Raw genomic sequence first — 16,296 nt, forward strand, 5'->3', positions numbered from 1 at the left:
TTTTGTTAAATTTTCTAAATATTATCAGAGAAAGAGAAAAAGTTAAAGTGAACACCAACAAACAATTTTGCCATATATACACGATAATTTTACTTCCAAAAAAGGCATTTTGTTCTAGAGAATCACTCTCAACATTCATTATCCAATATTTTTGTTATAATTATAGGCTAAATTGAATTCTACAATGAAAAAAAATTCGTAATAGACTATAGTTATCTTTCATTTGCAATAATCTTCTTTGTTAGTATAGTACGTCATGAGAGAGAAAGTTTCAAGTCTTTTGCCAAACAAACTCTGGTCTATTCATGTTATTTGATATTAATAGAACAACAAAAAGTCTCCTTAAAAAAGTTGCAGAGTGCCATGTTCCTGCTTCAGAGATTGCATTAATGAATTTTCTATCATCCTACAACAGTCCTAGTGCATAGCATGCATCTCTGAAGGAGTTATAAACCACACCATCAACTGTTCTTAGATCACTGAAACTCGTGCATCCCTTTTGAATGTTCAAAAGTAGCCTTAGATAGTAATCTTCTTTATTCATTGGTGGCATATAAGATATTCTTCCTATGGCATACCCTTGCTTTCTATGAGTCCACATATGATGCTCTCCATTCCAAACAAACTTTGTTGAAAACTCAGAATAAGTCAGAATAATTGGGCGGGTTAGGAAGATTTTTGCCTAAATGGAGTTTATTTGGACTGTCCCGTATTAAAAAAAGAGAAAAGAAGTGATACAAAGAGGAAAGAAAGGGGTGTGACAAAAGGGGCTTAAGAAGGAAAAAAAGGCCCTTATGGGGTGTGTGTGTAATGTGAGTCTTCTCTTCTGACTTGTTATCTTTTCTCTCTGTGCTCTCTCTCTGAAAACTCCACATTCTAATTCAGATCCCCTTTGCAGGTGAACCTGGACTACATTCATTGATTCCTTCATTCTTTCCATCTAATTCTCTCATACTCTGATTACTTGGACTATTTCCTAATACTGCTATACTATATTGGTGTTGTTATACTACACTTGTACTGTTTCAATTCTTCATCAGAATTCTCTATAGCTTGCAATTGTTATCATTTGGTGCTTCTATTGAGTTCCAATGACAGAGAACACTCGTCTCCAAACGTTGCAAGCTGCAATTTCTCGTTTAACCGAGCAATCGGATGGCTACACCAAGCAATTCGCCTCTATCACACAAACACTTGGTTTGTTACAGGAGCAGTTCGTGCAGCACTTGGCAGAATCCCCGAGACGTGGCCCTTCCTCCCCTGTCTTTGGCCACCCCCGTCAGATGAAAGTGGATTTCCCTCGTTTCTCTGGCACGGAGGATGTTTCCCAATGGATCTATCACGTAGAACGCTTCTTCCGCATCTATGATATCTCTGAGGACCAACGGTTGGATCTGGTGGCCGTCAATTTGGAAGGCCGGGCCCTTACTTGGTTTCAGATGTGGGAGAGACTCGAACCTATGGCCGATTGGCTTGCCATCTCCACTGCCTTGCAAATGCAATTCGGGCCGTCCCATTTTGAAAACCCCCGGGAGGAGCTACTGAAATTGAAACAATCCACCACTGTGAATGCTTACTTTGAATCCTTAAACAATTTGGCCGCCCGTGCATACGGCTTAGATGATGCTCTGCTACTTGATTGCTTTGTGGGTGGTCTTCATCCGGAACTGAAACGGGAGGTGAAAGCCCGTTCCCCGATCTCTTTGTTGCAAGCGATTTCTCTTGCTAAATTGTTTGAGGAAAAGTTTCTGCCTCAGACCCAACGTTGGCGCTCTGCCGTTGCTCAGCCCCAGCAACCGCCGGCTCGGCTTACCGCCGCCTTAGCCCCAAAACCACTCACTACCGTTTCCCCTGCACAGCCACCGCCTCAAAATCCTCCACTCCTCCCCACCCCTCCAAAGACTAACACAATGCACAAATTAACCCCAATGGAGATACAGTTTCGGAGAGAAAAGGGCATATGTTTTACCTGTGACGAGCGCTATTCTCCTTCCCACAAATGTGCTTCCAAGCACTATTTTCTAGTCCAAACTGTGGAGGAAGTTCCTACTGACCAGGACTCTGCAATTGAGATTACTGAAGAAGACCAAACCCCGCCGGTACTAGCTGAGGTAATGGTCGAGCCCCTCCACCTTTCGTACAATGCCATGGCCGGCATCCCTACCCGACGGTCGATTAGGTTCCGAGGTCTGGTGCAAGGCAGGGACATCCTCGTACTCATGGATGGCGGCAGCTCGGATAATTTCATCCACCCGACTTTGGTTCGACGCCTGGCAGTGCCCATTCATTATTCCCCAAGATTCAAGGTTGAGGTGGGTAATGGTGCTTTGCTACAATGCGAGGGTGAGGTTCGTGATTTACCGGTTTCCATTCAGAATCATTTGCTCCTTATATCGGCCTTCGTACTCCCCATTGCTAGTGAGGAGCTGGTTTTAGGTGACATTTGGCTTGAGACACTAGACACCCATTTGGTTAATTACAAGGAAAAATTCATTACCTTCGTGGTTGGGGCTGAGATGGTTACTTTGCAGGGTGAAAAAGATGTCAACCCAGCTCAGGCACAATTTCATCAGTTGCGGCGTTTGCACATAACAGATGAGATTATGGAAATGTACACACTTCAACTCCAAGAAATGGTTACAGACACCCCTCCTCTTTTGGAATTACCTTCTGATTTGGCGCCCGACTTGGCTTCTATATTGCAGGATTACTCAGTTGTTTTTCAGGTTCCAAAAGGCTTGCCCCCGCCGAGAGTGCATGATCACACCATTACCTTGTTACCCGGAACGACGCCTATTAAGGTCCGCCCCTATCGATATCCTCATAGCCAAAAGTCTGAGATTGAGCGGATCGTCTCTGAGATGCTAGCCGAGGGCATCATACAGCCAAGCACTAGCCCCTTCTCTTCTCCCGTGCTTTTGGTGAAAAAGAAAGACGGCTCATGGCGGTTCTGCACTGATTATCGGGCCCTCAATCATGCCACCATCAAGGATTCCTTTCCTATGCCGACGGTGGACGAATTACTCGATGAATTGTTCGGTGCTCGGTTTTTCTCTAAACTCGACCTCCGCTCGGGGTACCATCAGATTCGTGTCAGACCGGAGGATTGTTTTAAGACGGCTTTCCGAACCCACCACGGCTTATACGAATGGCTTGTTATGCCATTTGGTCTGACTAATGGCCCTGCTACCTTTCAGTGTTTGATGAATGCTATCTTTTCTGAGGTCTTACGAAAATTTGTGCTCGTCTTCTTTGATGATATCCTGGTTTATAGTGCAGATTGGCAGTCTCATCTCCATCATCTAGTGTATGTCTTACGCGTGCTCAAGCACCATTCTCTATTTGCCAAACTTTCTAAATGCTCATTCGGAAAAACACAAGTTGAGTACCTGGGCCATGTGGTTTCACTTGAGGGAGTGAGAGTGGATGACTCAAAAATTGAAGCAATTCGTTGTTGGCCGATTCCAACCTCAGTAAAGAAACTTCGGGCGTTTTTGGGATTGGCGAGTTACTATCGAAAGTTCATATGCAATTTTGCCACTCTGGCCGCGCCACTCACTGACTTGTTGCGCAAAGAGGGGTTTGTGTGGTCGCCATCAGCCTCGGATGCTTTTGTGACATTGAAAGAGGCTCTAACTCATGCACCAGTCCTGGCACTTCCCGACTTCTCTAAACCTTTTGTGCTCGAGACAGATGCTTTGGGTACCGGTCTTGGGGGGATTCTCAGTCAAGCTGGACATCCCATTGCTTATTTTTCGAAGAAACTCTCCTCCACGGCTCAGAAGCAATCCGTCTATGCCCGGAAAATGCAAGCAATCTTAGCGGCGGTGGCTAAGTTCCGCCACTACTTGCTTGGTCACAGGTTCGTGATATGGACGGATCACAAGAGCCTCAAGGAACTCCAAGCTCAGACCATTCAAACGCCAGAGTAGCAGACTTGGTTGGCCAAACTCTTGGGCTATGACTTTGAGATAGAATACAAAAAGGGCTCGGATAATCAAGGTGCCGATGGGCTGTCTCGCCAATTTCTTGCTGTCACATCACTCACTTGCGACATTCTCACGCAGCTACGGTCCGATCTCCAGCACTTCAACCCCTCGGATATATTTTTTGAGGTGGATCTTCGGTCTGACAATTTACAGCACCGGCAGGGTCTTTGGTTTTGGAAGGACCAACTGATAATCCCTTCTACTTCGTCCCTCATCCTGAAGCTTCTTTATGAGTGCCATGACTCAGCCATTGGTGGCCATGGTGGTTATCAAAAGACATTGTGCCGATGAACACCCCAATTTTTCTGGAAGGATATGGCTCGTATGGTCAAGGACTATGTACGCCAGTGCTCTATCTGCCAACAGGCGAAGTACTCCACACTACCGCCTGCCGGTCTCCTCCAAATAGTATTTTTTAAAAAGATATATTCATAAAAATAAATATAATATGATTACAAATATAATATAAATAAATATGTTGAATAAAAGGTTAAATCAATATACTTACCAATGCCCTTGTTAAATTTTGTAAATTGGAGAATAAGTATGTATTCAGTTGCTTGGTGATCACGTAGATAATTGAGTAATTGAGTTGCAAATTGATCTTACGGTGTGCATTTTATTTTTTCCTCATTTCTAAATAAAAGCGAAAATTAAGAGAAATAATTAGTAATATATAACAAAAGAATAAAAGATTTTGCATATGAATTTATAATTGTTACAAAACAAATTCTATTTGTGAAATTGTAAACCTTCACGTACTGCAAATCATGGAGATCGACCACAATGTAATGGTCACTTTTTCCTGTTTTTGACCATGATATAAGTTCTCCTTTTTTGGTCAAGAGTCCAATAACATCTAATTGAAAAAAAAAATGAATTAAAAGCATAAAATTAAGGACAAATAAATGAATAACACAATAATAATAATACAAATTAATTATGTACCAAATAAGTTAGATTTTTCATTTGTTTGTCTCAATATATCATCATGAGCAAGAAAATTAAAATGATTGTCAGGAATTTTACGATCATTGACCGTATGGACTATACGTGACTCTTTCTTAAAAGTTATTCTACACACGTGTGCAGTCGGAAGATAAATTCCGTTTGATTCCTCAATCAGAAAATTTGACAAGACATAAACCTTCCCCTCGATCAGATCATTCTCAAACATCTTTGCCAAATAATTCTTGATTGAACAACGAATTTTATCACACTGTAAAACAAATTAAATATAAAGGCTACTAGCACTTATAACTCTATTAAATCGTATTGTCTTTAATTCGTGCAAGGGTTTACTTAGCAAATAAACTTAAAATATGAACAAAAAAATATTTATTAACTGGATCTAACATCACTTAAAAAAATCATGGAAAATAGTCAACTTACCTTATCATCTATGATAACTATTTTTAGGTAAGCCGTCTTACTCTTGTCAAATTTGGATAGGACTTTCCATAACTTTATAATCTTTGCTTTTATTTTTCAAACTTTTTCATTGTTAAATAATACTGTTGATAGAATCGTAGTTAGCAGCAATTAGGTATAAAAAAAAATAAAGAAAAAGAACTATGTATGAGGTACGAATTTTCTAGATGATAAATAATTGTAATAATTCACGACTAATTCGTATATATATATATATATACACACACATACACACTAATTGTACATGGTAATAATTAGCCAATATCTTTAATGGAGTTACTTGCTACAATTAGAAAAAAAAATATGGATTATCTTTTATTAACCTTTATAATTAATTCAATAGAGATACTTGCTAAGTATATATATTATCTACATTAATTATATGCCAATATTTTTAGAAAAGAGCTAAAAAAGGAGATATATAAATATATATATAATACTATTGCTATATAGGAAGCATACATAAATTGCTATATTTTTTTATTATATTATACAACACTAAAAATTAACAATAATAATAATAATAATAATAATAATAATACAAGTTGGCATAGATGGATGAGAGTTTGTGTTTTTTAATCATCTCTTCTGGGTTTGATATTCACTGGAGGATTGGAATAAAGATTGCTTAGGAGGATCGTCCACTTTGTGTACTTCTACAGTACTCGAGGGATTAGTCATTGGACCTCTGGCATGATAGATATCCTGGTGGAAACCAAAAAATAATAATATTTACACCGAAGGACAAGAAGCAAGTACTCATGCAGTAACAAGAGCGCGCAAAGAAGAAGAAGAAGAAATAGCAATGGTTGGTGGGAATGGTAGTAGTAAGGACCAGCAAAATGAAAAAGAAAAAGGAAATGAACGAAAAAGGTTCTTCGTGGCGGTTCATGTTGGCGCCGGTTACCACTCTCCTTCTAACGACAAACCCCTCAGGTCCGCCATGAACCGCGCTTGCATCACCGCCTCTCAACTCCTTTCCGATGTAACCACAAATTTTAATTTTCCGGTTCTCAATTTCGATTTTCAATTCCAATTTTAATTCCATTTTTTTTTATTATTTTAATTTGGTTGATATAGGGTTCAGGACAATGCATAGACGCTGTTGTGGCTGCCATTCAAGTCTTGGAGGTCCTCCACTTTATTTCTCTTGTTCCCTATATTTATTCCTAGCGTAAAAATCAATCCTTTCTCATTTTTATCTTCTTTTTTTTTTTTTTCAGGTTTTGTAGAATTAATATAGACTGCGTCCGTTTTAGCCCCTTTTTTTTTCTCTCTTTTTTTTTTCCTGTATATGCTGAAACAAACGCACCCTTAGTTAGAATTGATTTTAATGTAAAGTGATTTATGTTTGGTACTCTTTCAGTTATGCCAAGATCAATTCTATAGGCAAGAGTTGATTTTGAGAGTTAGAAACCAAACATTTGTTCTAGCATAAGACACTACGTAGCGGAATATGACTTACATTTAGGATAAGATACTGTCTGTTGTAAGCTTGTAATAATTGAAAGGAATTGATTTTGGGTACTTGTGTTGAAGGATGATCCAAGCACAAATGCAGGAAGGGGCTCTAATTTGACAGAAGATGGCGGCATTGAGTGTGATGCCAGTATCATGGATGGCAAATCTGGAGCTTTTGGTGCTGTTGGAGCTGTGCCAGGTACTTGCATGCTGTTGCATTACATGATAGATTCAAGAGTTTCAACATTCAAATCATGAAATATTTTGCAAAATGGGAAAGTGAAAACAAATTTAGCACAACAAAGTCTGGGTAAAATGATAAATGATTACTTACCTGGGAAGGCTTATGTCTTTTGTTAATATATGCTTGCTTAGGCAAGAGTTTTGGAATTTGTTATTATATGTCAAATTTTCTGTTAAGTTGTTTCTATGTATTTATTGCATTTACTATAGACCAGGTGTCCGAAATGCTATCCAAATTGCTGCTTTGTTGGCCAAAGAGCAAATGACTGGATCTCCACTTTTGGGCCGAATTCCACCAATGTAAATTACTACTTAACATCTCTTGCATCTGTGAGCAAAGGCTTTTCCATCACCTTGTCTCTGAATCCAAAATGGAATTGTTAAACGGATTTTAACAATAAATTTAAATCAGGCTACTTAAAAATGATCTAGAATACCGACCTTCATTCTTTACCGATTTACTTGTTAACTGGGACTCCCTATTCTTTTTTTTTTCCCTCTAAAAACTTTTTCTACTTGTGTATTTTTAACAAGTGCCTTTAGTACACTGTTAGCATAACTTTTTAAAATTAAATTTACCTCATTAGGACTCACTGAAATGATAATCTCTATTGCCTAACATAAAGAAATTTGTAAATCTGCAGTTTCTTGGTGGGTGAAGGAGCTCGTTCATGGGCCAAGTCGAAGGGCATTGATTTGCCATCTAGTATAACGGAGGCCAATGAGGTCTTAGTTTCATATTATGATTTCACTTATGCTTGGAGCTTGTCACTAAATATTAAAACTTTAGAATGTATCATAACAGTGGCTGGTCACAGAAAGGGCTAAAGCACAATGGTCAAAATACAAATATATGATTGAAGCTGCAAGATCTAAAACAGAAGACTCTCCCAACAAATGTTCTGGGGTATGTGGAAGTACCGCAATGGCAGGTATATTGGAACACTTCGATGGTAAACAGTTCCCGTGGGGGGGAGCCTACATGCATATCAAATATCAACCAATCTTATTCTGAAAAAAAAGAGAGAAGAAAAAAAGGAAAAGAAGAGAGATGGGTACTCGTCTGAGATAAAGTCTTTGCACATAACAGGCTAATTTACTTATGCAGTGGAAGATCAAGTAATGGACACAGTTGGAGTTATTTGTGTAGACAATGAGGGGCATGTAGCAACAGGGGCCTCCAGTGGTGGTATTGCCCTGAAGGTGAAGGCTTGTTTTCGTAATTTACTTTTCTTCTAGTGCTTTGCACTTTCGTGGTAGAATAGTAAATAATTTGTCATAATTAAATATACCACTAATTATCCAACAGGTTAGTGGACGAGTTGGGTTAGCAGCAATGTTTGGTTCAGGTTGTTGGGCATCATCAAAAGGTCCCTTTGGATCTCCATTCAAGGTTGGCTGTTGCGTCTCAGGTGCGGGAGAGCACCTAATGAAAGGATTCGCAGCTAGGGAGTGCTGTGTTTCATTGTCGCTGTATGGTTAATTCCTTGATTACTGTTTATATATATATAAGAAATAGGGAGAGAATCTTTATATGGATTATCGTCCAATTATAGAGGGTTTCTGTGCACTTCATTTATAGTGTCATTTTAGTGATATAGTTAATTTTTAGCATTATTCCTATCTTCTTCTTCCTCCTAACTAGGTACATTCTAGTAACAGTTGGTATCTTTTTAGTTTTAAACTTTACTTTCCCTCAGTTCACAGTCTGGTGCTGCCTCTGCTTGCGCCAAAGTCTTACGTGCAGTTGCTGAGGATAGCAATCAAAGTGGCATAGATAGCAATGATGGGATCTTGGTTGTGCAGTCGGATTTATCTACAATTGTGAGTCCCTTCAGCTCTCAGTTAATAATTATGTCTGAAGATTTCTTTTTAATTCAATTAAATAAAAAAAGAATTATTTCCAAACATACGCAAAAGTTGTAGAAGTTGCAACTATACACAACTTTATTATTTCGCAAATAGGATATTGCATTGAAAAATTAAACTGCATTTCGCACCAGGGAGTTGCAAAATCAACATATTTCATAGGGAGTGGATCCTCTCCAGTGGAAAAAAAACTGGATAGTGTCCAGTGTTTGATCTCACTATTCATTGTTCTCTCTCTTATTAATTTCTGGTCCCACTTATAGAATTAAAGGTGAGAGATCACACTTTATTCTCTTCAGTGAAAAAAAAAATGGAGAGGATCCATTTCCATATTTCATACAACTATGAGCATTTTACATGAGGGACTTAGGAAAATTGAGTTTAATTTTTTTAACTTGTTCCGCTCATTTCGCATGTGCCCCCATGGGGTTTGAGTTTCACATAAAACTCAAGGACACTCTGCATGTCTGTGATGTGGTTTTAGCTTGAAAAAAATCAACATATTTCCCACTACCTTCATGTGAAATGTGGAACAAATGCGAAATAAGTTAACTCAATTTTCTCAAATCTCTTGTGCAAAATACAGTTTAATTTTTTAAACACAATACCCTGTTGCCAAAAATAATTAATCATTTTTGAAAATGAATAATTAATTATTTATTTAATTAAAAAAACCCTGGAGATCATCTGATCTTTTTATTTAAATGTTAATTTCTTTAGGATTCAGGAAAATCATCAAGGCTGAATGCTGTGGAAATTGCAGCTGCTTACACTTCCTTGTCCTTTGGGGTAGGGTATTTTGGAAGCTCTATGGAACGGCCCAAGGTAACATAGCTAAAATGATTTTGTGATTTTTCTTTAGAATACTTAATATCGTTAGTTTGATTGAATTTTAACTTGGTATATTAGAAATGGATGCTCATACTTCTAATCTAGCATGGTTATTAGACCCTTCAGCATCTTGTTTATCCTCGAGTTACAGAACCTCGTACTTTGAGCCAACACACATCTATTAATCTGTGTGTTTAGCTCAGTATGCAATTTAGAATGAGTGCAAAAAACGTTTATCTAGCTCTGCTAGCTTGATCCTCTTCTGAACTAACCTTTTGAAAAATGATGGTTTTTTTCCGTTGTGATATCTTGCAGGTTTCAATTCTTCGGAGTACAAAACAAAAGGGGAAGACTTCGGTTGATCAGTTTGGAGCACGAATAGATCTTTAAATGGATGATTATTGAGATCTCCAGTTAAATTTTGTCAAAGATGAAGAATTGGAATTCATATGACACTTACATTAAAAACTCTTACAAAGATTTTCCCTTAAAATTTTGTCACTGCTATTTATTGTACCATGTATTGGTTGGGGACTGAAACTATGTTACAATGCTGCAAACGAACAGATCTTTAAGATTAGTTGAACCTCTTAACTTTAACAGATGAAATATCCACTTTGGCACTTCTTAAAATGATGCTGCCATTGGTTCTGAAATATCTATGTTTTAGAATCTTAATTCGTTTGCCATGTTTGGTTACCTTTGTGAAAAGCACATCCGATCAAACTATATAAACTGATAAACATGGAATGAAAATGTTACTTGTGCAACAATCTAAAGTTGCCTACAATGAACATATTTTAATTGGTAACTCATAATAGTTTGCAACAAGGAAAATAATAAAGTTGAGAGAGAATCACACTAATTAATCTCAAAATAATAACAATAACAACAATAAAGAAAGAAGTTAGATAACTCTTAGTTGTACAAATAACGTTATTAAACATGAAAAGTGAAACATGGCAGCTGCTGCCTCTTTAAACTCCTTCCTTTTTCTTTTTCTTTTTGTATTTCCCTATAGATATATGTAGAAACACAAGTGCACAAAAAAGGGAAAACCGGAAAAGATCAGTCAATGGAATCAATTTTTTTTTTAATATATAAACTTCAAAATAAACAGGGGTTCTGATCTCTTCCACGCATGGCAAGGCAACCAATATTTAAGGGATGAAAACCATCAACATCCTTCTTGATGCTTACAGTGTTCAAGATGTTCTGCTCGTTTATGTGCTGTCACATGATAAATTAAAATGAAGATGACTTTGTCAACAAATATATGGTGCTTCCTTTAAGACATTAAACAATCCAAGATATTACTGTTTCATGTCTGAAAAGTTTAACATAGTTTCCTAAGCACTTGAAAACAGTCGCTACTAAAATATAACTTAGCATAGCAGAAAAAGCTCTTATCATGGATTCAAGAAAAATGGAACTGCAGTCGAGAGATTTAATATAAAAGCACTTGAAAACAGTCGCTACTAAGAATGAACAATTAACTGCGGGACGAAAATGCGCCTTCTCTCCCTATAAAGTATTGTCTATTCACTATTGACTTATTGAGCAAGCAACTTTTTCAGTTGCTCTTGCTTCATGTTTAGGTGAAATTATCATTTTGTCTTTCAATATATGTTTGACAAATTTTTTTTAATAAAAGTAAAATTATTAGAAAAAGTAAGCATATGTTTTCTTCCCGCAAAATTATAATTTTCATCTTTTAGAATAGGATATTCAAAAATAAAATAAAATCTTTCAATATTGTATTTAAACATAAAGTTTTTCTAAAAAATAATTTACATCTAAAGGTAAAACAGCTTTTACTTCTTAATAACAGGATTTAATTAAGATCCTTTTAAAATAAAATCTTTTCATTGAAGCTTGTCCAAGCAAGCTGTAAGAAAAATTTGTTTCTTTCTAACGCCAAAATGTTACGCCTAAAGTCTAATGCAAATAATACGCTTTGATTTTATCATTAATATTTTAAGGGAAAAAGACAGATAACTCCCTGACTTTTTAAATTTTTGATAAATACATTCTTGACAAAATTTAAATACAAAAAAGTTCCTGACTTTAACAAACGGAGGACAATTTAGTTCTTTCGTCTATTTGCCTCTCATACATCAAACGGAACTGGCTGACGTGGCTGAAACGGTGTCCAGGTGTCCGTTACGGTGCCACGCTGGAAGGAGAATAAAGTTCGAAGGACAAATAAGTCCTTGACGTCATTTTGCAAATAAAGTTCAAAGGACAAATAGGTCCTTGAGAATTTTTTTTTTCAAAATTAATAAACTCCTTTCCTAAATTCTTTCATCTACCTCTCTTCATTTTTATATTTCTCTCTACTATTTTTACTCTATATATAATTATATTTTATATTAGTAATTTGAGAAATCAAAATATGTCATTCGATATTTTTTTATAATTAAAATATTTTAAATGTAAAAGTATACACATTAAATTATTTTAAATTTTAGATAACGAATGTTAAAATTAAGGTGAGTTCTACCCAACCTCCTCTAAAACAACATGTAAATTATCCTCTATGACGTGGCACATTTTAATTGGATTTTAGTTTTAGTTTGAGTTAATTTAACCCAATAAAAATTAACATCTTAACTAAAATAGAATCATTTTTTAATTAAGATGTTAACTCTATCCTTTAATCTATATTAATATTCTAATAGATCAAAATTTTAACGAATATTAACTAGCAAAAATTGATAATTATTGAGAGATTGATAGTAATGATAATCAATATGATTGAAACAACATGCTGATGGAACAAAGTTAACCAAACTGTGTTTATCATTTACTTAGAAACTTAGATAATGGTTTTGGGAGAAGGAATGATTGTGAGTTGCAACCTTAACAATAATTGAATTATATTAAACTATTTTTGGTGTATAATGTAAATTAAAAATTAGTTATTAAATTAATTATTTGTGTAAATATATGTTAATTCTAAAATATGTGAAATAATGCATGTAGTTATATATAAAGATGTGAGCGACTGATATTTTGTGTATGTATAATATTTTTTTGTTGCAATTTTGACACTAGAAAAGACAATTATAGCAATTATTATATATATAATAGGGTGAACTATAATTTTAAAAAAATTTATTCTCGTAATGTTATTATGGATAAAAATACTAATTCTAATATAATACACAAATGCACTAATGTTAACTTAATACATGAATGATGCACAAATAAACTAATGCTAACTTGATGTATAAATGAACTGATACTAACTAATGTCAGTATGTCACTGATATGATGAAAATTGAACTAATGCAATTTAACAAATTCTAATATAATACACAAATACACTAAAACTGAACTAATGCAATTTAAGAAAAAAAAAATAGAAACAGAACAAGTCCAATTTCTACAATTTTAATACAAATAATTTAAATTGCAAAATACAACAAGTTAACTAGATTTCAAAATACAAGCATAATTTTATAAACTAAATTCTCATAATAGAAGTATAATGGAAAAAAAATTTCTCAAGGACCTATTTGTCCTTCGAACTTTATTTGCAAAATGACGTCAAGGACTTATTTGTCCTTCAAACTTTATTCCCCTTCCAATGTGGCACCGTAACGGACACCTGGACACCGTTTCAGCCACGTCAGCCAGTTCCGTTTGGTGTATGAGAGGCAAATAGACGGAAGGACTAAATTGTCCTCCGTTTGTTAAAGTCAGGAACTTTTTTGTATTTAAATTTTGTCAGGGATGTATTTGTCAAAAATTTGAAAAGTCAGGGACCTATCTGTCTTTTTTCCATATTTTAAATACATTTTGATTTTTCTGTTAAATCTTTTAACTGTCAATGTTTTTTTTTTTTCGATAATATCTTCAGAGTTATAAAAATTACCAAAGACCAACTTGGATGAAGGACCAAAACTTACGCAAAATTCTCCTAGTATATTTCAAGGCTTTTTTTACTTAAATATCACTATTTTGAAAAAGTCCTCCTAGTGATAGAGACTCCAAGTTCTATAATTTTTTTGTCATCCTCTCTTAAGACTTTAAGTTCTTAAGTATTATTCCCTCTCTAAATATACCATTCCCAGGATCAGCTCTAAGCAAGCAGGACATTCAGCATAAACAGATAATACAGATATAAATTTCTGCTCCACACTTCCTCTCAAGCCCAAATTCATCAAGGAAAGAACAATGAGCTACAATATAAACTAAAAAAGAAACAAGAGTAAAAAAAGTTGTTAAAAATAATAATAAATAAAACTCATTTCATTCAAGAACAATAAAGGAAAGAATTGTTATAATCAAATTTCATGGAATCGCTCTGTCATATTATTATTATCTGAAAGCAAAATTGTTAAACATTCTACAACAACATAGTGTTCCTACGAAACAACTACCATCATCTAAAAAATACCCATCAGTTTGGAATCTCCAAGACCCAGATAAAAAAATCACTTCTTTTTCTTGGGCTTGACATTCTTAGCATTGGATTGTTGTTCTCTGGTCTTGCGCTTCCTGGTGAGTGCAAACTCCCCGAATTTGTGACCAACTTTTCCCTCATTGATCTTGCAGCGAACGGTGGTTTTGCCATTGTAGATTCTGACAGTGGTATCCACAAATTCGGGCAAGATGGTGGATCTCCGAGACCAAATTGTCTTGTTCATGAGAAGGGTCTTGTTGTTCTTCATCTTGTGAAGGAATGCATCAATGAACGCTGGTTTGCGAGAGGCCGTGAGCGGCAGTGGCTTCTTCACAGCAGCATTGGATGCACTGGTCAAGCTTTTGTCCGAGATCAATCCAATGAACTGCTTGTTGAGAGCCCTAAGCATCATTGTAGGCCTCATTTCTAGTCAAACACAAACAAAAGTAATACAAATAAATTGATTTTGAAGAATCATTAGACAAAATTTTAAACACTCCGTGTTTATCGCATTCATTCTCTAGTTCTAAAATCCACAGTTCCACACACTACTTACTACACTATTCATGTAAGAGCAAAAGTCCAATTTAACTCCTAAATTCAAAATTTTCATCCATTACCAATCGAAAAGGGTGAGAAATTAGTTTTCCCTTACAAAACAGTTTTGGTCAAGGACTAGATTAAGGTTTTACATGTTCAATTATCTTTGCTGATAATTAATTGCACAATCACGGCCATTCACGGGGAAGGGGGAAAAAAAAAAAGAAGAAAACAAACCTAAAAGAAAAAGATGAAACAACAGAAGGGAGTGAACTCGTAGTTTTTTACCTTGATTCGGAAGGCTAGTGTAGGATGTAAATAGAACTAGCAAATTATATACATTGACAACATAAAATTAATTTCATAAGTCTCACCTAAACTAATCACACATAATTGGCATAAATGTCTAACTCAAAGTCACAAGTAACACAACTATAATTTATACCTTACAAACAGATCCACAAACTAGAACAACAAAAGCAACACAATAATTGAAGAACAAACAACAACTCAATAATTCAACAAAAGCACTTCAGCAATTCAGAACACTATCAGTATATCATATGCCTAACAGAGCAGATTCACACAAAAGCAATTCAGCATATTTAGAACAACTACATATTCAGCGGATTTAGAAGAAAAAAACAGCAGAGAGAGAGAGAGGCGAAAATGGAGCAAAGCCTAGGGTTGAGGATTTCCAGGCTTGAGAGAGAGAGAGAGGCGGAAATGGAGCAAAGCCTAGGGTTCCTCTCTTCTTCTGCACCCGAAACTAACCGACCAACAGAGCAGAATATCAAAGAAGAAAAAGAAAGGAATTTGGGGAAACCGTAACGTAGGAACAAGACATTGAATAAGCAGAAAAGGAAGAGGAAGGATTCAGTGATATACCACTTACTTAACTGTTGAATAAAGCTTTCGGCGGCGAAAATTGAGTGTTCCGATCAAATCATAGCGGCAAGCAAGTCCAGTTCTCACGGAAGCATTGAGTGATATACCACTTTTCCTAATAGTGAAAATGAAATTATATATACCAAGATATTTATACATAAGGAAGGTCTAATATACATACCCCTTTTTTTATATGAATTTACAACTTCTAAATTTTGAATTTTTACTAGAAGATAATAAAATTATATAACAAGAAAAAATAAGTGATAAATTTTTCATTTTTAAACGATCAATAAATAATTTTATCTCATAATTTATATGGTTAAGAATTTGAATATAACTAAAAAAAAAAGTATAAGACATTTTTTCAAAGCAAAAATTGTCGGGACAAATACTTATATCTTTATATTTCTTGAGACATTTAAGTGTTTTTCTTTAATATTTTATAAGATATAATATCGATTTTTCATGCATTTTGTGGAATATGACATTAATATCACCTGTAAACATGAAATTGGTCATGTAAAATTGTAAATATAAAAATTATAATTTCGGTTATTTTGCTTTATTTATCTTAATGAGAAATATCTATACATTCATGATTCATACTTGATTAGAACTAGATAGGAATGA

General features: G+C 35.3%; 3 protein-coding genes across 5 annotated transcripts; 2 read left to right on the plus strand and 1 right to left on the minus strand.

Annotated features, from left to right (window-relative positions):
* Positions 1,092-4,280, plus strand: LOC107626524. Its single transcript, XM_016329428.1, has 2 exons — positions 1,092-3,855; positions 3,976-4,280. Exons 1-2 carry the CDS (start codon positions 1,092-1,094, stop codon positions 4,278-4,280), a joined length of 3,069 nt encoding a protein of 1,022 aa, XP_016184914.1.
* Positions 6,148-10,480, plus strand: LOC107621047 (putative threonine aspartase). Its single transcript, XM_016323096.2, has 11 exons — positions 6,148-6,405; positions 6,501-6,551; positions 6,960-7,080; positions 7,340-7,424; positions 7,769-7,850; positions 7,930-8,056; positions 8,233-8,327; positions 8,434-8,597; positions 8,825-8,948; positions 9,714-9,818; positions 10,140-10,480. The coding sequence occupies exons 1-11, from the start codon at positions 6,226-6,228 to the stop codon at positions 10,212-10,214; spliced, it is 1,209 nt and encodes a 402-aa protein (XP_016178582.1). The 5' UTR covers positions 6,148-6,225; the 3' UTR covers positions 10,215-10,480.
* On the minus strand, positions 14,066-15,818 carry LOC107621057 (ribosomal protein S19, mitochondrial). Of its 3 annotated transcripts, none has more exons than XM_021114463.1 (2): positions 15,676-15,801; positions 14,066-14,661 (listed from the first exon to the last, which is right to left on the minus strand). In XM_021114463.1, exon 2 carries the CDS (start codon positions 14,657-14,659, stop codon positions 14,267-14,269), a length of 393 nt encoding a protein of 130 aa, XP_020970122.1. In that variant the 5' UTR covers positions 14,660-14,661; positions 15,676-15,801; the 3' UTR covers positions 14,066-14,266. The 3 variants fall into 3 exon arrangements, with proteins under 3 accessions (XP_020970122.1, XP_016178590.1, XP_016178594.1); XM_016323104.2 differs by having other exon boundaries at positions 14,096-14,661; positions 15,664-15,818; XM_016323108.2 differs by having other exon boundaries at positions 14,096-14,661; positions 15,671-15,814.

Source organism: Arachis ipaensis, chromosome B02, assembly GCF_000816755.2.
Source record: "Arachis ipaensis cultivar K30076 chromosome B02, Araip1.1, whole genome shotgun sequence".
In the NCBI taxonomy this organism is placed as follows: Eukaryota; Viridiplantae; Streptophyta; class Magnoliopsida; order Fabales; family Fabaceae; genus Arachis; species Arachis ipaensis.